The sequence below is a fragment of the Stomoxys calcitrans genome, chromosome 1, assembly GCF_963082655.1.
Source record: "Stomoxys calcitrans chromosome 1, idStoCalc2.1, whole genome shotgun sequence".
NCBI lineage: Eukaryota > Metazoa > Arthropoda > Insecta > Diptera > Muscidae > Stomoxys > Stomoxys calcitrans.
Genome location: NC_081552.1, coordinates 52,382,110 through 52,409,437, shown reverse-complemented (window position 1 = coordinate 52,409,437; position 27,328 = coordinate 52,382,110). Strand labels below are relative to the sequence as shown.

Sequence of the window (27,328 nt, the reverse complement as noted above, 5' to 3'; positions counted from 1 at the left end):
ATGATATCCAACAACTGTGCTAAGTATGGTTCAAATCGGTTCATAAACTGATATAGCTGTCATATAAACAGATCTGGGGATTTGATTTCTTGAGCTTCTAGAGGGCGCAATTCCTATCCGATTTGGCTGAAATTGTGCATGACGTATTTTATTTTTACTTTCAACAAGTGGGTCAAATAAGGTTCAAATCGGTTCATAACCTGATATAGCTGCCATTTAAACCGATCTGGGATCTTGACTTCTTAACCCCTAGAGGTCGCAATTATTATCCGATATGCCTGAAATTTTGTACGATGGATCCTCTCATGACCATCAACAAACGTGTTTATTATGGTCTGAATCGGTCTATAGCCCGATACAGATCCCATATAAATCGTTCTCTCTATTTTACTTCGTGAGCCCCAATGGGCGCAATTCTTAAACGAATTGGCTGAAATTTTACACAGACCTCCAACATATAACTTAATTGTGGTCCGAACCGGACCATATCTTGATATCGTTTTAATAGCAGAGTAACTCTTTTCTTATAGAACTTGACAAATGCGATCCATGGTGGAGGGTATATAAGATTCGGCCCGGCCGAACTTAGCACGCTTTTACTTGTTTTTTGTTTATATATTAACAGATTAATATTTGTGTTTTGTTTTTTCTTTAAAGCTCTCCAAATATCTCCTTCAAAGTTACATTATACTTTGCCAAATTTTGTGAAGTCCATTTATCCAATTTCTCCAAGGATTCTTGACCTAATTCATCTCTATAGGATCCAACAATGCCACGACGCATAAACCTGGAATAGGAAATATGACATGTTAATCCTTTTTTCCTACAAACTAACAACAAAGCTATAAAAGTCTTACTCAAAGTCCGGACGAACATGTGGACTGCCATGACCAGCTTTCACAGCGTATGTTAAATTGGTACGTGTACTGGCTAAAATTAAAGAAATTGTAATTTTTTTCTGTGATTTTAATAAACTTACCCTTCATATTATTAAACGATAAATGCTCTTCCAACTTTTGTAGATTTTCATCACTTAGCGTAGGTTTTTCTAAAAAATCATTCAGCTCAATTAAAACTTTTCTCAAATCTCTTTTCATATCCTCATAGGTGGTAAAAAAAACATTCCCTTGTTTGCGCATTTGCCAAAAATCCATGAGATGTTGCCAGTAGGGGGAATACAAAATGTCATCATTTATTAAATCCTCTACAAATTCATCGATTTCACCCATCCAGGTGCCAAGGCCACGATGAAAATGAAAATAGGAGACTGCAGTGTCTTTGGGATTGCGGGCACAATAAATGATCTAAGAAATAGGAGAGGAGAATATAGTATTTGAAAATAAAACAAGTAAAAACGTGCTAAGTTCGGCCGGGCCGAATCTTATATACCCTCCACCATAGATCGCAATTGTCGAGTTCTTTTCCCGATATCTCTTCTTAGGCATACAAAGGACAAGAGAAAATAATTGATTTAATATTGGAGCTATATCACCTTTAGGGGCTCAAGAAGTAAAATAGAAAGATCGGTTTATATTGGAGCTGTAACAGGTTATAGACCGATTTGAACCATATTTGACAAGTATGTTGAAGGTCATCGGAGAAGCCGTTGTACAAAATTTCAGCCAAATCGGATAATAATTATGCCCTATGGAAGCTCATCAAGTCAAGATCCCAGATAAGTTTATATGACAGCTGTTTCAGGTTTCGGATCGATTTGAACCATATTTGACACAGTTATTAGAAATCGTAACAAAACAACTCATGCAACATTTCAGCCAAATCTGATAAGAATTGCGCCCTCTAGACGCTCAAGAAGTCAAGACTCAAGATAGGTTTATATGACAGCTATATCAGGTAATGTCCCTATTCAACCATACTCAGCACAGTTGTTGGAAATCATAATAAAACATCTCATCCAATATTTCAGCCAAATCGGATAAGAATTGTGCCCTCTAGTGGCTCAAGAAGTCAAGATTTATTATCGGTTTATATGGCAGCTATATAACATAACATGGACCGATATAGCCCATTTAAATCCCAACTGACCTACACTAATAAGAAGTATTTGTGCAAAATTTCCAGCGACTAGCTTTACTCCTTCGAAAGTTAGCGTGCTTCCGACAGACAGACGGACGGATAGACCGACGGACATAAAATGTCATGACGATCAAGAATATATACTTTATGGGTGTCTTAGACGAATATTTCAAGGAGTTAAAAGCAGAATGACGAAATTAGTATACCCCCATCCTATGGTGGAGGGTATAAAAATGTCTTTGCTATTAGAGCTTAATCAAGTTATAGTCCTATTCGGACTACAATTGAACTGAATGTTGGAGAACCTAGTAGAAGTCATTGTGTAATTTTTAGCCAATTCGAATAAGAATTGCACCCTTTACGGGACTAAGAAGTAAAATCTTGAGATCGGTTTATATGGGAGCTGTATCAGGCTATAGACCGATTCAGAGCATATTTGGCACGTATGTTGACGGTCATGGTGGATACCGTTGTACAAAATTTCAGCAAAATCGGTAAGTAATTGAGCCCTCTAAAGGCTCAAGAAGTCAATATCCCAGATCAGTTTATATGGCAGCTATATCAGGTTATGGACCCTTATGAACCATTCAAAGCACATCTGTTGGAAGTCATAACAAAACCCGTCATTCAAAATTTCAGCCAAATAGGATAAGAATTTAGCGTGCATTCGGCAGACAGACGGACGGACGGACATGTCTAGATCGACTTAAAATGTCATGACGATCAACAATATATATTGGGTTGCCCAAAAAGTAATTGCGGATTTTTTAAAAGAAAGTAAATGCATTTTTAATAAAACTTAGAATTAACTTTAATCAAATATACTTTTTTTTCTAAAGCAAGCTAAAAGTAACAGCTGATAACTGACAGAAGAAAGAATGCAATTACAAGCTGTGAAAAAAATTTTCAACGCCGACTATTTAAAAAATCCGCAATTACTTCTTGGGCAACCCAATATTAGGCCGGGTTGATTTGTATGAATGAGAATAAAGTGAAAAATCGTAAAACAAAAACCTAAACTACATACAATTTTAAGAAGTTTCTCTGAAGAAACTATGTATCAAAAATAAAATCCTAATCCGCGCCTCTCGACTTCAAAATGTATTTTCTGTTCTTTCGATATTTGATATTCTTATAATCAAGATATAGGTCGCATTTGTTGTTCGATTATCGTAAAATTTGGCACAAGTCACTTTTTTGGTCCATGAACAAGCGCTATTGATTTTGAACGAAATCGGTTCAGATTTAGATATAGCTCCCATATATATCTTTCGTCCAATATGACATTTTTAGGCTCTGGTAGCCATAGTTTTGGCCCGATCTTTATAAAATTTTGCACAAGACATTTTTCTTGATGTTCCAACATGTGTACATAATTTTATCAAAATTCGTTCATTTTTCTCAAGACTAAATTTTAATGCATTTTTTAAGGACTTAATTTCGGTGAAAATCTTTCTAAAGACAACCTAAACTCGAGATTATTTTTTAAAGACAAAATTTCAATAAAATTCTCCATTTTGCGATACCACATTTTGCACTACCATTTTTAAAGTCTTTTTATACCCTCCACCATAAGATGGGGGGTATACTAATTTCGTCATTCTGATTGTAACTACTCGAAATATTCGTCGGAGACCCCATAAAGTATATATATTCTTGATCGTCGTGAAATTTTATGTCGATCTAGCCATGTCCGTCCGTCCGTCCGTCTGTCTGTCGAAAGCACGCTAACTTCCGAAGGAGTAAAGCTAGCCGCTTGAAATTTTACACAAATACTTCTTATTAGTGTAGGTCGGTTGGTATTGTAAATGGGCTATATCGGTCAATGTTTTGATATAGCTGTCATATAAACCGATCTTGGGTCTTGACTTCTTAAGCCTCTAGAGGGCGCAATTCTTATCCAATTTGAATGAATTTTGGCACGTAGTTATTTGTTATGATATCCAACAACTGTGTCAAATATGGTTCAAATCGGTTAATAACCTGATATAGCTGTTATATAAACAGATCTGGGGACTTGACTTCTTGAGCTTCTAGAGGGCTCAATTTCTATCCGATTTGGCTGAAATTTCGCAAGACTTTTTTTTATTGTTACTTTCAACAACTATGTCAAATAAAGTACAAGTCGGTTCATAACCTGATATAGCTGCCATATAAACCGATCTGGGATCTTGACTTCTTGAGCCTCTAGAGGTCGCAATTACTATCCGATTTGCCTGAAATTTTGTACGACGGATTCTCTCATGACCATTAACATACGTGTTTATTATGGTCTGAATCAGTCTATAGGCCGATACAGCTCCCATATAAATCGATCTCTCTATTTGACTGCTTGTTATTATGCTTATCTGTCCCAAGCAACATTTTTCTAAAATTTTTTCTATAGAAATTGCAATAAATATTTTTGTAGACTATTATATTGTGTGATGTTGACCATTTTCGATTATAATTTCGTGGATAGGTCGGCATGAGGTCATGTGCAATTATTAAAAACCGATGATGCAAAGACACGGAATTACTAGTCTCGTTCGATGTTGTATCCTTGTTCGCAAGTGTTCTTGTCAATCTGGGAATATCGGCAATTAAGGATAAATGGAAGAATATACACAAATTCCACTGGATTTATTTATAGAGATGGAAAACTTATATACAAAGGATTCCAGATATTTTATGTCTGACGATAGGTTTTATGAACAGAAAATGGGCATGTCGATGGGGTCTCCATTATCACCGATTGTAGCAGATATAGTCATGGAGGAACTACTAGACGGTTACATTGATAAACTGACGAGCAAACCGCGATTTTTGACCAAATATGAAGATGATATATTTTGCATAATCGACAATAGTGAAGTGGAAAACACACTCCGAATATTGAATTCATTCAATAAACAGATCAAATTTACAATGGAATGCGAAACAAATGACATGTTACCCAACCTTGACACAGTAGTCCATAGGAAAGGCAACAGATGTAGCTCGATTGATACCACAAAGACACGGCATCGGGAAGACTCATCAACTTCTACTCAAAGGATTCAAGGAGGATAAAAATCAACGCTGCCACAAATTTTATCGATAGGGTGTTCAAAATCAGCGTCAAATCCTTCCATATCGAAAATGAGAAGAAAATTCAAAGCATATTAGAGCAAAATGATTTCCCAAGAAAAACGGTAACGGATCTAATAAAACACGTGAAGGACCAGAAGGACAAGGATACGAAGGAACTTGTACCAAGAATTTAAAAAAGGACATCAGATATTTCAGGCTTTTCGGAGAGATTTGCTAACTGCAACATTTAAAACAAAGACTCATATCAACTGGCGGTAGAAAGCGGCAATACCGTCAACAGCCTATTTAGCAAGACTAAAACCAGGATAAGGAAAAAGGAAAAATCGAACGTAGTATACAAGATAAGCTGCGATGGGGACAAAGTGAAACTACAGACAAGGGTTTTCGCTCATAAATTGGATCACAAAGCAATGGATAAGCCTTTAGAACAGAAGACTGCACTCACAGCCCACTGTGAAATTCGAGGACATGTACCAAATTTCAAGCCCAAGAGCCTAACTACAAAAGAAGATACACATTAGAAATGCTTCACATAATTAACAGCGCAACTGACGAACGTATGAACTACAAAACGGATACAGACTACTGTGCACCAATATATAGAATCTTAATACAAAACAAGTAAAAAGGCGTTAAGTTCGGCAGGGCTGAACTGAAAACATTAAGCAACTATAATTGTTAAATATTTCAAAAAAGAAATTTTGTTCAATTTGTACTATGGAACATCAAATCGGGTGAACAGTTTATATGGGAGCTCTTTCAGGTTTTAGACCGATTTGGACCGCACTTGGCACAGTTGTTGAAAGTCATAACAAAACACTACATCAAAACTTCAGACACATCGGACAAAAATGGCGGCTTCAGGGGCTCAAGAGATCAATTTTGGAGATCGGTTTATATGGGAGCTATATCCATATCTGAACAGATATGACCCATTTGCAATCCCCAACGATCTACATCGATATCTAGTATCTGTGTAAAATTTCAAGCAGCTAGCTTTAGGCGTTCGACCTCTATCGTTATGGCTAGATCGACTCAGAATGTTGAGACGATCAAGAATATATGTGTCTTAGATGAATATTTCGAGGTGTTACAAACGGAATGATTATATTAGTATACCCCCATACTATGGTGGTGGGTATAAAACCATGGCCCACTCGTGCTGTGCATTCTTTTTTATTGGTTTCAATTCACTTACCTTGTTCTTCTTCTCCCATATTTGTTTGGGTATTAAATGAGCAGGCAAATGCGATTTCAAAACTCTAGGTGATTTAGCTGCCTTAGACAGTTCTATGGTATTGCGTGGCATAGAGGTATACAATGCACTTAACCTGAAAAGTAAAGAAAATCCATAGTTACGTTTTTTGTTCGTAAACTATTTTTTCCACAACTTACTCCATGAATACACTGCGCATAGTTAGATCTACACTATTGGCTGTTGCAAAATCCAAATCATTCCCCAACAACCATGTGGCCTCCTGTATCCAGGTAGTGCCACATTTTGGAAATGTAACCACATAGACATCGTCTTCTCTCACTTCAAACTCATAGATTTGCTTAATTTGTGTCTCATCTTCCAAGGGCAGGGTACACCAACGTTCTGACCAATTCATATTGGTTAGTGGAATGTGTTCACCAGATGTGCTTACATTTGCGAATTTGCGTTGCCTTTGCCTTTTGGCAATATTTTCCGATGTACGTGAACGTCTGGTGATCATGCTAAGAGAACTGATTACACTTGGTCTTGGATTCATGCAAGTAGTCTTTAATAATACAATACAAACAAGTAAGAGCGTGATAAGTTCGGCCGGGCCGAATCTAATATACCCTCCACTATGCATCGCATTTGTGGAGTTCAATGCGCGGTATCTCTTTTGAGGCAAACAAGAAATATTGAATAAGAACTCTTATGCTATTGGAGCTATATCAAATTATAGCCGATTCGGACCATTAATGAAATGAATGCTGAACTTTGTAAAAGTCATTGTGCAATATTTCGGTTCATTCCGATAAGAATTGCGCGTTGTAGGGGCTCAAGAAGCAAAATAACGAGATCGGTTTATATTTGATCTGCCTTAAGCTATTGAACGATTCAGACCATATAAGACAAGTATGTTGAAGCCGTTGTACAAAATTTCAGCCAAATCGGATGAGAATTGCGCGCTCTAGAGACTCAAGATCGAAGACCGGTTTATGTGGCAGCTTTATCAAAACATGGACCGATTTGAACCTTACTTAACGCAGTAGTTGGAAGTGATACCAAAACCCTACGCGCAAAAATTCAGTCAAATCAAACGAGAATTGCGTCTTCTAGAGGCTCAAGAAATCAAGATCGGACTCAACATCGGTTTATATGGCAGCTATATCAAAACATGGACCGATTTATCCATTTACAATCCCAACCGACCTACACTAATAAAAAGTATTTGAGCAAAATTTCAAGCGCCTAGCTTTACTCCTTCGAAAGTTAGAGTGCTTTCGACAATCAGACGGACGGACGGACGGACATGGCTAGATCGACTTAAAATGGCATGACGATCAAGCATATATATACTTTATGGTGGACGCATATTTCGAGGTGTTACAAACAGAATGACGAAATTAGTATACCCCCATCCCATGGTGGAGGGTATAAAAATTCATTTCTTATTCACATTGACCTGCGACGACGGCGACTGAGTTGGAATACATTGGCGACTTATCAAGAATGGCTGCAAGCAAGTTAACTGCCTGGAAAAAATGTTACTTATGTACTTACGAGATAGTTCGCTCAAACTGAAAATAATGGAAGATTGGAATTTGCCTTGCTCTCAATCAATTTAGACGTGGTGGTGGTGAGGGGGGAGGGGTGTTAAACACCTTCTTCTTACACATAAAAATCAATTTGTGTTTGTTTGTTTGTTCCGTATAGACTCAAAAACGGCTGAACCGATTATCTTGAAATGTTCACAGATTGTGTAGGTTGGTCTGAAAGGAAACATAGGGCATATAATTTTTTGATATCGGAAGGGGGGCGGACCCTCCCCCTTACACCAAAAGTACCACCCGATCATGACAATATGGGATTCAAATGAATGGTATTCAGGAGTAGAATACGACTTTCATATTGAAAATTGGGTCCAAATAACTGGGGGCCGCAGCAACTCCAAAACCCCCTAAAAAATCATTGGACGAGCATGACAATATGGGACTCAAATGAAAGGTATTCGGGAGTAGATTACGAATATGGTTAGGAAGAAGAAATATGTTTTATAATATGTTAATATCGGAAGGGGCGTACCCTCCCCGTTACCCCAAAAATACCACCCAAAAGCACAAGTGGACCGATAAAGACAATAAGGATATCAAATGAAAGGTATTGAAGAAAAGAATACGAATATGGTATTAGAAATTGGGTCCAAGCACCCAGGAAGTCGCCATAACCCCTAAATATCTTAAAGCAGACAAATTGGTCGTCCATATCAATAAGGGTCTTGAATGAAAGGTATTCGGGAATAGATTAAGAGTCTGGCATGCAAAATCAGATCGAAGTGTAGGGGGTCACCCCACCACCCAAAAACTCCCCAAATGGACATATGACCCATAATGACTATATAAGACTCGCTTTGTTTGTTTGTTCAGTAGAATAACAAAAAGGAAACATAGGTTATACAATTTTTATACCCACCACCGAAGGATGGGGGTATATTCATTTTGTCATTCCGTTTGCAACACATCGAAATATCCATTTCCGACCCTATAAAGTATATATATTCTTGATCAGCGTAAAAATCTAAGACGATCTAGACAAGTCCGTCCGTCTGTCTGTTGAAATCACGCTACAGTCTTTAAAAATAGAGATATTGAGCTGAAACTTTGCACAGATTCTTTTTTTTTGTCCATAAGCAGGTTAAGTTCGAAGATGGGCTATATCGGACTATATCTTGATATAGCCCCCATATAGACCGATCCGACGATTTAGGGTCTTAGGCCCATAAAAGCCACATTTATTATCCGATTTTGCTGAAATTTGGGGCAGTGAGTTGTGTTAGGCCCTTCGGTATACTTTGTCAATTTGGCTCAGATCGGTTCAGATTTGGATATAGCTGCCATATAGACCGATCCTCCGATTTAGGGTCTAAGGCCCATAAAAGCCACATTTATTATCCGATTTCTCTGAAATTTGCGACAGTGAGTTTTGTTAGGCCTTTCGACTTCCTTCGTTAATTTGGCTTAGATCGGTCCAGATTTGGATATAGCTGCCATATAGACCGATCCTCCGATTTAGGGTCTTAGGCCCACAAAAGCCACATTTATAATCCGATTTTGATGAAATTCGGGACAGTGAGTTGTATAAGACCCTTCAACATATTTCTGCAATTTGGTCCAGATCGGATCAGATTTGGATATTGCTGCCATATAGACCGATTTCTTGATATATGGTTTTAGGCCCATAAAATGCTCATTTATTGTTCGACGTCGCCGAAATTTAGGACGGTGAGTTAAGTTAAGCCCCTTGACATACTTCTGCAATATCGCACAGATCGGTCTAGATTTGGATATAGCTGCCATATAGACCGATCACTAGGTTTTAGGTTTTGGGGCCATTAAAGACGCATTTATTGTCCGATGTCGCTGAAATTTGAGACAGTGAGTTTGGTTAGGCTCTTCGACGTCCTTCTTCAATTTTGCCCAGATCGGTCCAGATTTGAATATAGCTGCCATATAGACCGATCTCTCGATTTAAGGTTTTGGGCCCATAAAAGAGGCATTCATTGCCCGATTTCGCCGAAATTTGGGACAGTGCTTTGTGTTAGGCTCTTCTACATTTTTATGCAACTTGGCCCAAATCGGTCCAGATTTGGATATAGCTGACATGTAGACCGATATCTCGATTTAAGGTCTTGGCCCCATAAAAGGCGCATTTATAATCCGATTTCACTGAAATTTGACACAGTGACTTATGTTAGGGTTTTCGACATCCGTGTCGTATATAGTTCAGATCGGTTTATTTTTAGATATAGCTAGTGTACTTATTAGTATGTGGTCCAAATCGGAACATATTTACATATAACTGATATGGGGCATAAGGTATGAAATTTTCGCCGAATTTTTATGAAAGGTGGTTTACATATATACCCGAGGTGGTGGGTATCCAAAGTTCGGCCCGGCCGAACTTAACGCCTTTTTACTTGTTAGATATCGGATGGTGGCTGACCCTCCCCCTTACACAAAAACCCTACCCAAAACCAAAAGAGAACTTATGGGCAAAATATGGGTATCAAATGAAAGGTATTGGCGACTAGAAAATGATTATCGTATTAAATTTTGGGTCCAAGGTCCGACCGGGCCGCCCCAACCCCAAAACTCCTATAAACAGATATTGGACAAATTTGGATTTGTCCAATTAATTTAAGTTACAATTTATCGTAGAATAAGTATTAGACATTCTGAATTGTATTGTGAATTGTAAAATGAATTTTGTAGCATGTAAGAGGTTATATATTAGTTAAGCTATTGTGAATTTCTAGTAATAAGTATTTTAGTACTATAGCTCCCTTGCATTTCCTCTTGCTTAATTCTGGCACTTCTTTTCCAACGGCAGCAAGGTGAGCACACAACATTTCCCCCCTCTCTTATCCCCAATAAATCCTGTACTCCTTATACACCACATACCGAAACTTAACGCCTTCTCATTTTTTCCTCTTCTCATTACCTCAATATACACTTATCATTCCTCTTGGCATGAGGAATAATAAGTAACATCACCTACATTACAGTCCACACATCATCCCCCAAGGGAACTCCAATTGTGACGTCATCCGCTCTCTCATTCCACTTACCCCCCCTCTGCGTCTAACTGGAACCCCCCAGAGTTGTGCATGGTCCTCCGAAACCGTCCACTGAGAAACCATAAATTGAGGTAAATCCCATCAGCATCAAACATACATAGTTGTTTGTCATCATTTCGGTAAGTGAAACCTGTTGTGTTCGTAAAAGAAGTAAAAAAAACAAAAAAGCAACATACATTACATACACACTTAAAAACGTTCGAGTGACAAAAACCCCAAAAAAAGGAGATAAAAATTACACCAAAACGCACTGTGAAGGCAAATTGCATGTGGAAAATTGCAAAAAAAACGCATTTTTTAATGCGATGTGATATGGGAAAATCTGTGTAGAATCCCTTAAAAGAGATAAATAAAAATTTGTTATTTATTAGAATTTGTCAGCTCGTCTCATTCTCACTTAAAAAGTGTGTATGTAATTGCTTTACGTTTTTTTTAAAGGTAGAATCGTCTATTGTGAGAGGAAAGTGCTAAAAGTGCAAAGAAAAAGTGTGATTTCTGTCTGTCCGCGTGGGTTGGACACGGAGAAAAAGTGTTATTTTTTGTTGTACACGTCGCTGGAAAATTGCATTAAAACTTGATGTCATTTCGTGTTTCTTTTTTTTTTTTATTTGCTGGCAAAAATCCCGTTAAAGTCAAATGAAAGTCGTTTAAAGTTTTCATAACGGATAAAAATCACAAAAAAAAAAAAAAAAAAAAAACAAATATATATTCAAAGCAGAAACATAAAAATCGAAATACATAGTCCGTTCTATATACAACGCAAAGTTCAACGATCGTTTCGTACAGTGTATAAAGGAACGGAGATTAATGTAAATTCTCTCTCTTTCTCTCTCTCTCTTCCTCTCGATATCTCTCTCGCCAAAAGCAAAGAAAAGAAAAGCAAAAAAAAAAGGCACTCAGACAGACAGACACGCACTTTAAGAAGAAGAGCTTAGTTCACATTTTGAATATGTTTGGAGTAAAGTAGATGTGCAAGTGAAAAGCAAAAGGAAAAAAAAAAAAAAATCAAGATTTAAACAAAAAAGTGCAACAGGCAATAAATAATTAAAAGAAGGCAAATTTAAGTTGTGAAGAGGCAAATGTGCTAGAAAACAAAAGGAAAAGGTGCATTATTGTTGTTCACATGTTGTAAAGCTAACAAAAAGCTGTACATTTCGAAAATTTTGTTATAAAGGAAAAAAAAAGAGATAATTTGTGGAAAGGCGGCAAGTGAATTTAAAAGAAACGAAAACGAAGAAAAGCAACCTATCACACTCACATACAAACATAGTTAAAATCCGACAACACATAACAATTTTAAAAGAAATTATAAAACTTTATAAAGAAAAGGTGTTAAAATTGTTCAATAGTAAAAGCTGGCCGCCAAAAATATAAAATATTGCACAGTGGTTATAAAATATTGCACATTGTGTTCTAATATTGCCCATTGTTATAAAATATTGCACGTGGTTAAATCTATTGCACCGGTTTTTATAAAATATTGCCCATTGTTATAAAATATTGCACGTTGTTAAATCTATTGCACCGGTTTTTACAAAATATTGCTCGTTGTTGTTGTATGTCGCTCGGGTTTTGTGAAATATTGCACGTTGTTACAAAGTATTGCACAGCCCTATAAAATATTTCAGTTTTCACAAAATATTGCACAAATCAAAATCGTCAACCCACTCTCTTATACGCAATTTATTCCACAGGAATTGAAAAGTCAACCCCTTTTTTTATTCACGGGTTGTGTTAAACAATTGAAAAATCACAACGCCATTTCCATGTTATTGCACATTTCGCAGTTGTTAACCCGCTCTCATAAAGGCTTAATTCGTTGGAAAGAAAGCTAAAAATTTGAACCTTTTTTGTGGGCAATTTATGTTAAAATTTATACACATATTCAGAAGAATTACGAAATCACAACCTTAATAGTATTGCACACTCCTAATTGCTGACCCGCTCTTGTGAACACCTTATTTAGGAAAATATAAATATTGCAAGTTAAATTGAGAATATTTCGCCATATCACAACGCTATTTTCATATCACAGCTCATATGCTGACCCACTTTCATGCATGCTAAATCATACCAAAAGAAAAAATAAAAACAAATTTCCTATTAATCACCTACTTATGTGGGGTTTATTTTGGCAAAATATTGTACAATTATGAACATCACCACAGCGTGATATTATTGCAGAGAAGCTTGTTTAAAAATATTAAAATATTGCACAATTCCGATACCATCACAGTTTTTATATTGCACTGGAGTTGATTAAAAAGTAATATATTGCACTAAATAAGGCTCTTACATCTAAATCACAGCACTGTAGTTTTTATTGCACGGCTCCCTCACATATTTGTTATATTTTCATAATTATTGGACGATTCTATTCCTTTTTTTTTTTGCAAATTGAAATTATCCATCAAGCAAACAAACGTAAACAAAGAAAACAGAAGGAAGAAAAAAAAAAACTAACCCACCAAAGCAACAGAGTTATTACAAGAAGAAGAACAAAAAAAAAAAAAAAGATCTGACCGAAAAACGTAAAGCATAAACAAAACAGAAGGGCGATTGCCTGTCTTGTTGGTTGGAAGTAGAAGGAGACAACATACGCGCCAATTTGCCCCTCAGGCTGTTATTAATACGTATGAGTGTATGTATATGCATTTTCTAGGGTCTCGTTTGTGCTGCTTGCTTCATACGCATTCACTCTGCCGCTGATTGATAGGCAGAGCCCGCAGTAGTCAGCCACCTGATAGACACAGACCCCCCCCCCACATACCATCATTATTTATTCTCGGCAAGTTTGTTTTGCGCTTCTGACTCTCATTGGAAGTAGTCATATGAAGATCAAAACAAACCACCAAATACGCGGTGTTGCCAGACTGGTGATTTTGTAACGGGTTGTGGGATTGTATTTTTTTTCTTGGGAAAATTTCCTCGGTTATGTTAATTGACGGAAAACCGTAAACCGTCCAGGGAAATCATTCTCTTCCGTCAGAAAACATACACTGAAAGAAAAAATACACTCAAAGAGAAATACAATCAAAAGGGAGAAGGGAAAAAAGAAAAACACGCTCAAGGAAGAAATTCACTTAAAGAATTGTCTCAAAGAAAAGCTACACTCAAAGAAAAACTACACTGAAAGAAAAACTACACTCAAAGAAAAACTACACTGAAAGAAAAACTACACTCGAAGAAAACTACACTTGAAAAAAAAAAAAAAAAGTATTCTCAAAGAAAAAAAAAAAAAAAAAAAACTCCACTCAGGGAGAATACACTCAAAGAAAAATTACACTTGAAGAAAAAGTACACTCGGAAAAAATAATACAGCGGCATTGCATTCGTGCAAATCATTCAATTCATATGTAATTTGGATTGATAGTTAGGGAATTGTTTACGTACTAACAAACCCAACACATATATGAACTAACCCCTTTTTTACAAACCATATACATTTCCTTTACCTGATTTTCAGCCTTATGTGCACTTGTTTAACAAGTTGATGAGAAAATCAGATATATTTGAAGAAATTTATAAGGCGTATGTGGGTTTTTGAACGTTGAAAGGTTCATTTACACATACGATCAAAAACCAATCCGTGATAATTTTCAACAAATATCGTCTAAACAATATTGTGAAATTAAGATTTTTTTTGCTTGCTTCTCGAAAAAAAAAAAAAAAAAACGGAAATTTCTCCGTTGAAACATTCGCAAACTCGTGAATCTATCTACGAGAACAATATATTCGTCTCCCAGTAAAATTCAATTTTGAGTGAATTCTCATTCACTGTTGTACATAACTTTCTAGTTCAATGAAAAGTTGGATTATTCAGAACCGCTCATCTCTCTGGATATGTTCATAGAAGGAATCTGAGTCCCTCGTTCGTAGAGCTATGAATTATTTGAAATAACGCTAAAATCTTGCCTTTAATGTTCTCATATTTGAAGTCTAAGACTACCCATTAGACTACCGCAAAGAAGATTCTGACTTTTAAATTATATTTTTGGCATTTAATGCAGAACCCGCTACTTTACTAGTCCAGAATCTTATCACCGCTCTTTCTATCTAAAACGATTTGGTTACCCATCGAAGCTTTGCACTCGCTATAAATTTCAACCGCAAATCGAAATCGTTTACACTCCTTGGGTTTTCAAAGGCCAAGAGATTTCTAACCACATTTCACACAAATAATTCATCTACATCCCTATCTCAAACCAGAGCTGAAAACTCTGTACTCTTCTCTTACTAGTTCTCTTGCTCAGCGTTGTACGAACTCGGTACAAAATGAGCGTGGAAAAGGCATCTGCGAATCTCACTTCCCAACCTTCGGTATCTGATACCAATACCGGTGCTGCTCCCCCAGCGCAGACCTCGTTAAGTAATGACAAGTTCCTGTTTGATTGTGATCATTTGATCAACTTCTGCACTCAGTTTGAGCAGTGTGAGATCCAAGATCAAACGGATTCGGTATTGGAAGTAAGGTTGGAGGACTTGGAGCATAGGTGGCAGCGACTTCAGACTACATATGAGAGTCTTATGCTAGCTCCGAGAGGTACCAATTCGAAGGACTTTAGAGACAACGCACTGGTTAATTTTAATGCCAGCTCAGAGGCCTATTATACGGCGAGATCCCAAATACTCGATATGCTAAGAATATCTGGTGGAAATACTCGCCAGAATGCAAGGCACAGCCTTATTCCGGCTTATATTCCCCAACCAGCCGCTAATCACTCGTCTCATGATGTTGCTGACAGTTACATCAAAGTCCCTCCCTGTGATACCGAGATATTCAAGGGAGGTTATGAAGAATGGCCGTCATTTCGTGACATGTTCACGGCGGTCTACGCGGACCATCCAAAATTGACCCGAGCTCAAAAGTTATATCATCTGCGAAATAAGACTAGAGGTGACGCCGGTGCCATAGTCAAGCGATATGCGCTCTGCGATGAGAACTTTGATCTTGCTTGGAGTGCCTTGAAGGCTCGCTATGAAAATAAGCGAGTCTTAGTAGACAATCAACTGAAGATTCTCTTCAGTATCCCAACTGCCACTGTGGAGAACAGTGAAGCAATTCACAGGATTCAATCCACAGTTAACGATTGTCTCTGCACCCTCAGGACACTTAACGTCAATGTTGGAAGCTGGGATCCAATTTTGTTGTACTTGGTATCGACCAAGTTGCCAGATGAAACACTGGCTCTCTGGGAACAGTCTCTCACATCTCACCGTGAGCTTCCCACTTGGAACCAGCTGGATGAATTTCTCATCAGCCGCTATGAAATCGTGGAACGCCTTTCGAGCATGAAGGCCACGAAAACCAGAGGTTCGCTCCCGTCTCAGAACAGTGGTAAGATACAAACTTACCACTCGCAAGAAAAGCTAAGCTCTTCTTGCCCCCTGTGCAATTCCGACCACACTATAAGAAGCTGTGGGCAATTTCGAAAATATTCCGCACAACAACGCAACGAATTTGCACACAGGCATAAGTTGTGTATGAATTGCCTCTCCTCGTCTCATCTCAAGACAAATTGCAAGAGTATAAACACTTGCATCATATGTCACAAGCCACACCATACTCTGCTGCACTTTAGGGGTAAGCCAGAAGAGAAGACTGATGATCGCCCAAATCATTCTAATCACGAAGACAACAAGAGTCACGCGAAATCTTCGGGCGTAAGCCCAAAAGACACCTCTCTTAATGAAGCTCCCTCCACTTCAAGCGCCAATCGCTCCTCTCATGTTCAGGCTAATTTCTCATCCAACAACGAGACGATTTTACTACGAACAGCTCTAGTTCGTGTTGAACATCAAGGGGAGTTGTTCACTTTGAGAGCCCTGATTGATCCCGGTTCTCAACGAACCTTTATAACCCAACGAATTCAGAAGCGCTTGCAAATTCCCACTTCCAGAGCGCACTTCGAAATTTTTGGTATTGGAGAACAGACTCAAACTTCGGAAAAGGAATGCCAACTCGTCATTGTCGCTGAAAAATACGATGTTCGCTTCACAGTCTCGGCAATAGTTCTGCCTAAAATGACAAAATGGCTACCCTCTGTTTCATTTGAAGTTTCAAATCCCTCAGATCTGGAGGAACTTGATTTAGCCGATCCAAACTTCAATAAATCCGCTCAAATTGACCTAATTTTAGGCAACGATTCTGAACGCTTCATCAGCATGGAAGGAATCAGAAAGAACGTATGTGGCGATACCTCAGCATACAATACAGTATTTGGCTGGGTATTGAGCGGTCCAATGCAAACTGAAAGAATTTTCTCATTTTCCACTAACGTGGTTGAATCCGAGGATATAAAAATAAGCGAACTTCTGAGAAAATTCTGGGAGCAAGAAGAGGTACCCATGGCTCCCCCTCTTTGTGAGGAAGATCAGTTTTGCGAAGAGTTCTACTCTAAAACTACCACCAGATCCCCGGATGGTAGATACATCGTGAGACTGCCTTTCAAGGCAGAGTTCTCCGATTCCCTGTCTCTCGGCTCTTCTCGCTTTCTCGCTCTAGCTCAATACAATCGTATGGAGACAAAGCTCTCTGATGACCCCGAGCTAAATACAGAGTACAATTCAGTGTTAAGCGAGTACCTTTCTCTCGGTCATGCTGAAGAAACCTCTTCTCAGGAGATAAACTGTTATGGGAAATACAATTCCTTTTATCTCCCTCACCACGCCGTCATTCGTCCAGAGCATAAATCCACAAAGGTGAGAGTTGTGTTTAATGCGTCTCGTAAGAGCAAATCTGGATACTCTCTGAATGACGTGCTGCACACTGGGCCTACGCTACAAACCGATTTGACATCTGTTATCCTCGGCTGGCGCAGATACAGATATGTATTCTGCGGGGATATTCAAAAAATGTATAGGCAGATATGGTTGCATCCAATCGATAGAGCCTATCAGCGAATACTTTTCAGGCCGGATCCTACGGGACCGGTAAAAGATTTCGAACTAAAAACGGTTACCTTTGGCCTCAACTGCGCCCCGTTTTTAGCCATCCGCACCCTTTTGAAACTGGCCGCTGACTCTGAGAACAAATTTCCCAATGTCGCAGAGACATTGAGGAAAGAGACATATGTCGACGACATTTTGTCCGGAGGCTTCTCTATTGAAGACACCATTCAAGCGCAAGGGGACATAATCTCGGTCCTTGCGCAGGCAGGGTTTCCCCTTGTCAAACTAACCGCGAACGACCCACAATTACTGGCAAACCTCCCACCCGAAAGTCTATATAACTCAGACTTCTTGCGTTTCCATGACTCTAGCACTACCAAGACTCTGGGTATCAAATGGAATGCCCTAACTGATTCATTCAGTTACACCCTCAGCGCTATTCCAACCGACCAGCCTATGAGCAAACGCAAAGTTCTCTCCGCCGTCGCTCAACTATTCGATCCTGCAGGATGGGTTGCTCCTGTAGTGATCAAGTCGAAAATTCTGATGCAGCAACTTTGGCTTGAAGGGCTGGATTGGGATGACGAACTAAGCTCGGAAACTCTGGGAAAATGGAATTCTCTGGTCTCTGACTTGGGTCACATTGGGTCGATTTCCGTTCCCAGATGGCTGCAGTACCATCCCTCTGATACCGTGGAGATTCATGGGTTCTCTGACGCATCTCAAGCGGCAATGTGTGCATGCGTATACATTCGGTGTCAGACCTCCAAGTCTGTAGTGTTCTCGAATTTGTTCGTGGCGAAAAGTAAAGTGGCTCCTCTGAAGCCTGTATGCCTTCCACGTTTGGAACTCAATGGTGCCTTCCTCCTAGCGAAACTTGTCAACTATGTGGTGTGCTCGTTCGACATGAACATTAGTGGCATCACGCTTTGGACAGATTCGTCTATTGTTCTTGGTTGGTTAACAAAACCACCATGGACCTGGGAAACATACGTGGCAAATCGAACTTCCAAAATTCATGATCTTCTACCAGAGGGAACATGGCGACATGTACCCACCCACGACAATCCAGCCGACCTCGGTACGAGAGGCTGTAGGCCGCAAGACCTCGCTTGCAATTCATTTTGGTTTCATGGCCCGAATTGGCTGACAAACCCACCGTCAGAATGGCCAGACAGAAACCCTTTGATCTCTCCCGAAATGAGAAAGCGCCTGAATATTCAGGTTATGCACGAAACGGTAGAAGATCCGGACATCTTGCTTAGATTTTCGTCATATCCCCGAGCATTGAGAGTAGTGTCTTATATGCTTAGATTCTGTCATAACTGTCTTAGTGGACGCAGGGGTACCACGAGGATTTCCTCTTCGATTCTTACCCAAGAGGAGGTAAAACGCACAAAATTTCGCCTCATAATGTTGGCACAGATGAAATGGTACCCAGAGGAGTACAAGCAGATCAGTAGATCTGAAGAATTGTCCAACAAAAGCTCACTGCTCTGTCTAAATCCCTTTTTAGACCAGGAAAGAGTCCTTCGTGTGAATGGTCGTCTCGCTGCCTGTTCTTTACCCTATAATGAACGTTACCCCATCATACTTCCTGGGAACTCTCGGCTTTGCCATTTATATCTACTCCATTTGCACGAATTTCTCGCTCACGGTGAATGCATCCTCATGTGCCGGATGATTCAAACGGAGTTTCACATCTCACGTCTCAAACCAAGGGTGAAAGGCATTATTCATAAGTGCAAAACCTGCATCATATTCAGGAAACGATCTTGCGTCCAGATAATGGCTCCGCTCCCTCCTGACAGATGCACCATTACACCAGCATTTCACGTGACTGGTATAGATTTTGCAGGACCCTTTGAGATTAAAAGTTCATCTCTACGCCGATCCCCTCTCTTGAAAGGCTATGTGAGCATTTTCGTGTGCTTCGCCACCAAGGCCGTACACTTGGAGCCATGCTCCGAGCTTTCCACGGCGGCATTTGAGGCCGCTTTTTCTCGTTTTCTTGGGAGGCGAGGCCTACCTAGAAAGGTAGTATCGGATAATGGCAGAAATTTCGTAGGTGCAAGTCGAAAGATGCTGAAAGAATTCAGAAGTTTCATTCAGGTAGCAGCGAGTGACATTGCTGGAAAGTACGCTACCCAAGGCTTTGAGTGGCAGTTTATACCCCCCCATGCTCCACATATGGGTGGCCTTTGGGAATCGGCCGTGAAGTCATTCAAACACCATTTCAAACGAGTAGCAGGCGCTCATCTCTTCACTTTCGAGCAATTCGCTACCGTTCTCGCTCGGATTGAAGGAGTTCTAAACTCCCGTCCAATCTCTGCTGTCTCTGAGGATCCGAACGACCTCACAGCTTTGACTCCCGGACACTTTTTGAAAGGCTCACCAATTGTGGCTTTTCCCGAGCCTCTTGCTCCAGACCTCTCCCTTATAAACAGGTGGCAGAGACTGAAGGCGATACATCACCAGTTCGCTATTCGATGGAAAGAAGAGTACCTCAAAGCTCTTCAAAAGCGATACAAGTGGAAAACCACTTCTCCCAATATAAAGGTCGGCGATCTCGTAGTCGTAATGGACGATCTACTGCCGCCTAGCGACTGGCGACTCGGAAGAGTGGCTAGGACGCATAATGGTCCCGATGAAAATGTAAGAATAGCCGATGTCCGTATCGCCTCGGGCATCATTACTCGACCGATTGTCAAATTGTGCCACTTGCCCTTGCTCGATCAACCCCAATAATAGACCCAGTGTATTGCTATCTCGATGCATGACAATCTCTGCTTTTCAACCCTCCCATCTCATTTCATTTTCCATTTCATCCCTTCATAGACATCTCACTCACCTCTCGGTTCATTTTCAGATTTACAATGCGTGCCCAGGAAGTGTACAAATGTACTCTGTGCCAAAACCGCCATGGCCTCCGGTACTGCCCAAAATTCATCAAGATGACCGTGGAGGACAGAAGGGTGGCAGTGCTAAGGCACAAGTACTGCCGGAACTGCCTGGCCAAAAGCCATATTGTGGACGATTGCCAGTCGATGGAAACTTGCAGGAAATGTGGGTTCCAGCACCATACAATGCTGCACCCACGGAAAGTAGCCCTAAAACCCAAAGACTCCAGCGCTACCAACCAATCTACCCCATCAAGACATCAACGCCAAGAGCCAAGAAGACCCAACAATGGCCAATCCACCTCATCTCAGTCCCAACGAAAACCAGCAAGGCCCAACGTAAGCGTCAAATCACGCCTAGGCCAGCGTAACCAAGTGTCAGCTGGGCAACAGCAACAACAAAAAGCCAGAAAAACCAACAGGCCCAAGGGCCAAAGACACCACCAACAGCCTCAACGCAAGCCTCAACGCAAACCCCAGTCAACCACGACACCGTCAACCAATCAGCCCAATCACTTGATCCTCTCAGAGGCCATCAAGTCCCTGGCGACCGTGCTTTGCGCCTCATCAACCAATTTTGCGTAACCGCAAGGCCGGCGCCATGGACAAATTTGGATTTGTCCAATTAATTTAAGTTACAATTTATCGTAGAATAAGTATTAGACATTCTGAATTGTATTGTGAATTGTAAAATGAATTTTGTAGCATGTAAGAGGTTATATATTAGTTAAGCTATTGTGAATTTCTAGTAATAAGTATTTTAGTACTATAGCTCCCTTGCATTTCCTCTTGCTTAATTCTGGCACTTCTTTTCCAACGGCAGCAAGGTGAGCACACAACATTTCCCCCCTCTCTTATCCCCAATAAATCCTGTACTCCTTATACACCACATACCGAAACTTAACGCCTTCTCATTTTTTCCTCTTCTCATTACCTCAATATACACTTATCATTCCTCTTGGCATGAGGAATAATAAGTAACATCACCTACATTACAGTCCACACATCATCCCCCAAGGGAACTCCAATTGTGACGTCATCCGCTCTCTCATTCCACTTACCCCCCCTCTGCGTCTAACTGGAACCCCCCAGAGTTGTGCAGATATATTCGACGTTCCTATCAATATGGGACTCAAGTGAAAAGTATCCGGCGGTAGATTACAAATATGACAAAAGAACTTAGGGCAAAGTGGCGGTGACCTCCACAGCCACAAAACACCTTCCAAACGGTTCATACTTACCGACCATGTGTTTGGGGATCCGTCCCACCCTAAAATACCTCCCCATTATATAAAAGCTATTTGGGTGGAAATTTATTGATTTTCAGGAAATTTATATTCATTTTCGGGACAAAGACCCTGAGATCCACCCCACCGTCAACCAATACTTATTTACCGATCATGCCATTATGGGTCTCATACGAAAGTAGAAGTGAAAGTAGAGCACGAATCTTATATTTACTTTAATGGGAGCAGAGTAAAAAAATTGCCCAGGAACCGAGCAAGGGCAGACTTTTCACACATCAATGAGTGTTTTGCGATTCAAGTTGAGTTTATCAACGATAAGGGACCTTTTTTATAGTCGTGTACGAGCGTCGTGCCGCAGTGCGACATCTTTTTGGGGAGAATTTTTTACATGCCCATGCATGGTATGGTACCTCGCAAAAGTCACCAACATTAACAGGGGATAATCACCGCTTTAAATTTTGTCCGAAGTTCTGCCAGAATTCGAACGCAGGCGTTCAACGTCATAGGCGGACATAGGCTACGGTAGCACGATATTTACATTCAGGGCGAAGCGTCCCCACCCTAAAAAGATATTGGGGAGTTAAAGAAGGCGCAGCGGAGCGGGCGCTGTCCAGCTAGTTTTAAATAAATATAAATAAATCAATGACACCTGAGTTCACGTTGTTTATATCTTCTTTCTAATGTAGAATACAATTTAAGGCGCCACATTCATTTTTAGTTACTTTTTCTCAATAAAATTTTAAGGAGTTCACGCCCATTTTAGGGTTAACATCTAACAACGAGCTAAGTTCGGCCTGGTCGAATCTGTGCACCTCAATGCGGTTCGAAATCGAAAAATACTGAAAATCTTTCTGTACTGTGTAATTGATAGAAATAATGCAAATCTTTTTATGGACAATTTTAGCCACTATGGATCCAGGAGATTGACGATTCGATCGATTACGGTTCTGAAAAAAAAGTATTACATTAATGTTACACTTACACGGGACAACATTTCACAAATGTCCATAATATGTCCATATGTTGTCTCTTCGACCAAATAATACGGCAACAAGTATATTATATTCCCTCCACCATGGATCGCATTTGTTGAGTTCTTTGCGCGATATCTCTTTTTAAGCAAACAAAGAATGGGTTAGAATTATTATGCTATTGGAGCTATATCAAGTTATACACCGATTCGGACCATAAATGAATTGGATGTTGAAGACCATAGTAGAAGTCATTGGGTAATATTTCAGTACAAGCGGATAATAATTGCCCTTGCAGGGCTCAAGAAGCATAATCGGAAGATCGGTTTATATAGGAGCTGTAGCAGGCTATAGATCGATTCCGATCATATTGGACAAGTATATTGAAAGTGATGGGAGAAGCCATTGTACAAAATTACAGCTAAAGCGGATAATAATTGCGATCTCTAGAGATTTAAGAAGCCAAGATCCCAGATCGGTTTTTATGGCAGCTATATCAGGTTATGTACCAACTTTAACCCTACTAAGTACAGCAGTGGTTAGTCATAATAAAACACTTCATGAAAAATTTCAGCCAAATCGGTTAAGGATTGCGCCCTCTAGAGGCTCAAGAAGTCAAGGTCCAAGATCAGATTATATAGCAGCTATATCAGGTTATGTACCGATTTGAAACATACCATGTACAGTAGTTGGAAGTCATAACAAAACACGTCATGAAAAATTTCAGCCAAATCGGATAAGAACTGCGTCCTCTAGAGGCCTAAGAAATCAAAATCCTAGTTTCGTTTATATGGCAGCTATATTAGGTTATGGAACAATTTGAACCATACCTGGCACAGTTGTTGGAAGTCTTAACAAAACACATTATGCCGAATTTCAGCCAAATCGGATAGACTCAGTGGCTGAGAAGTCAAGAAACAAGATCAGTTTATATGGGAGCTATATCAAAACATGGACCATTGTGGCCCATTTACAATCCCAACCGACCTACTCTCATAAGAAGTATTTGTGCAAAATTTCAAGTGCCTAGCTTTACTCCTTCCATATCATCCTCGTCTTAGGATGAAGAACTTTCTAGCAATGCATCTAATATGCCGTCAGCTAAATAAAACGCGTAAAATTTTATACCCTCCACCATAGGATGGGGGTATACTAATTTCGTCATTCTGTTTGTAACTCGCCAAAATATTCGTCTAAGACTCCATAAACTATATATATTCTTGATCGTCATGACATTTTAAGTCAAACTAGCCATGTCCGTCCGTCTAGCCATGTCCGAGTAAGGCTAGCCGCCTGAAATTTTGCACAAATACTTCTTGTTAGTGTAGGTCGTTTGGGATTGTAAATGGGCTATATCGGTTTTGATATAGCTGCCGTATAAACCGATCTGAGATCTTGACTTCATGAGCCGCTAGAGGGCACAATTCTTATCCGACTCTGCTGAAATTTTGCATGAGGTGTTTTATTATGACTTCGAATAACTGTAATGAGTATGGTTGACATCGGTATATAACATGATATAGCTGTCATATAAACCTATCTGGGGTCTTGACTTCTTGAGCGTCTAGAGTGCGCAATTCCTATCCGACGTGTTTTGTTATGACTTCCAACAACTGTGTTAAGAATAGTTCAAATCGGTCCATAACCTGATATAGCTGCCATAAAAACCGATCTGGGGTCTTGACTTCTTCAGCCACTAGAGGGCGCAATTATTATCCGATTTAGCTGAAATTTTGCATGAGGTGTTTTGTTATAACTTTCAATAACTGTGCTAAGAATAGTTCAAATCGGTCCATAACCAGATATAGCTGCCATATAAACCGATCTGGGGTCTTGACTTCTCGAGCCACTAGAGGGCGTAATTAATATCCGATTTAGCTGAAATTTTGTACAACGGCTTCTCTCATGATCTTTAACATACGTGTAGAATATGGCATGAATCGGTTTATAGCTTAATACAGCTCCTCTATAAACCCATCTCCCTATTCTAGTTCTTCAGCCCCTAAAGTGCGCAAATCTTAATAGATTTGGCTGAAATTTTACACAATGACTTCTACTATGGTCTCCTATATTCAGTTTAACTATGGTCCGAAATGAACCATAACATGATATTGTTCCAATAACATAGCAATTCTTTTCTTTTATCCTTTGTTTGCCTTAAAAGAGATACCGTGACAAGAGCTCAACAAATGCGATTCATGGTGGAGGGTATATAAGATTCGGCCCGGCCGAACTTGGCACGCTCTTACTTGTTTCCATTTTTATACCCTCCACTTTAGGATGACGTTATATTAATTTCGTTATTCCGTTTGTAACACATCGAAATATTCATCTGAGACCTAAACAAGTAAAAAGGCGTTTAGTTAGGCCGGGCCGAACTTTGGATACCCACCACCCCGGGTATATATGTAAACCACCTTCCGTCAAAATGCGGTGCAAAACTCATACCTTATGTCCTATAGCAGAAATATGTGGAGGCGCTTAACTTAACTCACTGTCCCAAATTTCGGCAACATCGGACAATAAATGCGCTTTTTATGGCCCCAAAACCTAAAACCGAGAGATCGGTCTATATGGCAGCTATATCCAAATCTAGACCGATCAGTGCGATAATGCAGAAGTATGTATAGGGGCTTAACTTAACTCACTGTCCCAAATTTCGGCGACATCGGATTATAAATGCGTGTTTTATGGGCCTAAGACCCCAAATCGGAGGATCGGTCTATATGGTAGCTATATCCAAATCTTGACCGATCTGAGCCAAATTCACGGAGGACGTCGGAGGGCCTAAGATAACGCTATATCCCAAATTTCAGCAAAAGCGGATAATAAATATAGCTTTTATGGGACTATGACCCTAAATCGGAGGATCGGTCTATATGGCAGCTATATCCAAATGTGAACCGATCTGAGCCAAATTGACGAAGGACGTTGTAGGGCCTAACACAACTCACTGTCTCAAATTATAGCAAAATCGGATAATAAATGTGGCTTTTATGGGCCTAAGACCCTACATTTGAAGATCGGTCTATATGGCAGCTATATCCAAATCTGAACCGATCTGAGCCATATTGACGGGGGATATCGAAGGGCCTAAGACAACTCACTGCCCTAAATTTCAGCAAAATCGGATAATAAATGTGGCTTTTATGGGCCTAAAACCCTAAATTGGAGGATCGGTCTATATGGCAGCTATATCCAAATCTAGACCGATCTGAGCCAAATTAACGGAGGATGTCGAAGGGCCTAACACAACTCACTGTCCCAAATTTCACCAAAATCGGATAATAAATGTGGCTTTTATGGGCCTAAGACCATAAAACGGCCGATCGGTCTATATGGGGGCTATATCAAGATATAGTCCGATATAGCCCATCTTCGAATTAAACCTGCTTATGGACAAAAAAAGAATCTGTGCAAAGTTTCAGCTCAATATCTCTATTTTTAAAGACTGTAGCGTGATTTCAACAGACAGACGGACAGACGGACGGACTTGTCTAGATCGTCTTAGATTTTTACGCTGATCAAGAATATATATACTTTATAGGGTCGGAAATGGATATTTCGATGTGTTGCAAACGGAATGACAAAATGAATATACCCCCATCCTTCGGTGGTGGGTATAAAAAAGTCACCTATCATATTTTTCCTATTGTATCTGCATGACAAATTTCAATCCTTTATCTCCATCTGTAAAGAATGAACCAAATGGTACCAATTGGGGTACTAAACGTAGATTGCTTCCCATGAAAGTAAAATTTTTCTTTTTATACCCTCCACCATAAGATGGGGGGTATACTAATTTCGTCATTCTGTTTGTAACTACTCGAAATATTCGTCTGAGACCCCATAAAGTATATATATTCTTGATCGTCGTGACATTTTATGTCGATCTAGCCATGTCCGTCCGTCTGTCCGTCCGTCCGTCCGTCCGTCCGTCCGTCCGTCCGTCTGTCTGTCGAAAGCACGCTAACTTCCGAAGGAGTAAAGCTAGCCGCTTGAAATTTTGCACAAATACTTCTTATTAGTGTAGGTCGGTTGGTATTGTAAATGGGCCATATCGGTCCATGTTTTGATATAGCTGCCATATAAACCGATCTTGGGTCTTGACTTCTTAAGCCTCTAGAGTGCGCAATTCTTATCCGATTGGAATGAAATTTTGCACGACGTGTTTTTTTATGATATCCAACAATTTTGCCAAGTATAGTTTAAATCGGTCCATAACCTGATATAGCTGTCATATAAACCGATCTTGGGTCTTGACTTCTTGAGCCTCTAGAAGGCGCAATTCTTATCCGATTTGAATGAATTTTTGCACATAGTATTTTGTTATGATACCTTTAACAATTGTGCCAACTATGGTTCAAATCGGTTAATAA

At 39.7% G+C, this 27,328-nt stretch overlaps 3 protein-coding genes across 3 annotated transcripts; 2 read left to right on the top strand and 1 right to left on the bottom strand.

Moving 5' to 3' along the window:
• Positions 1-604: 604 nt before the first annotated feature.
• LOC106094279 (luciferin sulfotransferase) lies at positions 605-6,834 on the bottom strand. Its single transcript, XM_013261482.2, has 5 exons — positions 6,505-6,834; positions 6,308-6,440; positions 980-1,304; positions 858-930; positions 605-787 (listed from the first exon to the last, which is right to left on the bottom strand). Exons 1-5 carry the CDS (start codon positions 6,825-6,827, stop codon positions 652-654), a joined length of 990 nt encoding a protein of 329 aa, XP_013116936.2. The 5' UTR covers positions 6,828-6,834; the 3' UTR covers positions 605-651.
• A 5,124-nt stretch (positions 6,835-11,958) lies between these two features.
• LOC131994155 (uncharacterized) lies at positions 11,959-21,630 on the top strand. The gene is made up of 2 exons (XM_059360551.1): positions 11,959-12,044; positions 20,701-21,630. The coding sequence occupies exon 2, from the start codon at positions 20,708-20,710 to the stop codon at positions 21,314-21,316; it is 609 nt and encodes a 202-aa protein (XP_059216534.1). The 5' UTR covers positions 11,959-12,044; positions 20,701-20,707; the 3' UTR covers positions 21,317-21,630.
• LOC131995854 (uncharacterized) lies at positions 15,216-20,579 on the top strand. The gene has a single exon (XM_059365066.1). It carries the CDS (start codon positions 15,216-15,218, stop codon positions 20,577-20,579), a length of 5,364 nt encoding a protein of 1,787 aa, XP_059221049.1.
• Positions 21,631-27,328: the final 5,698 nt, after the last annotated feature.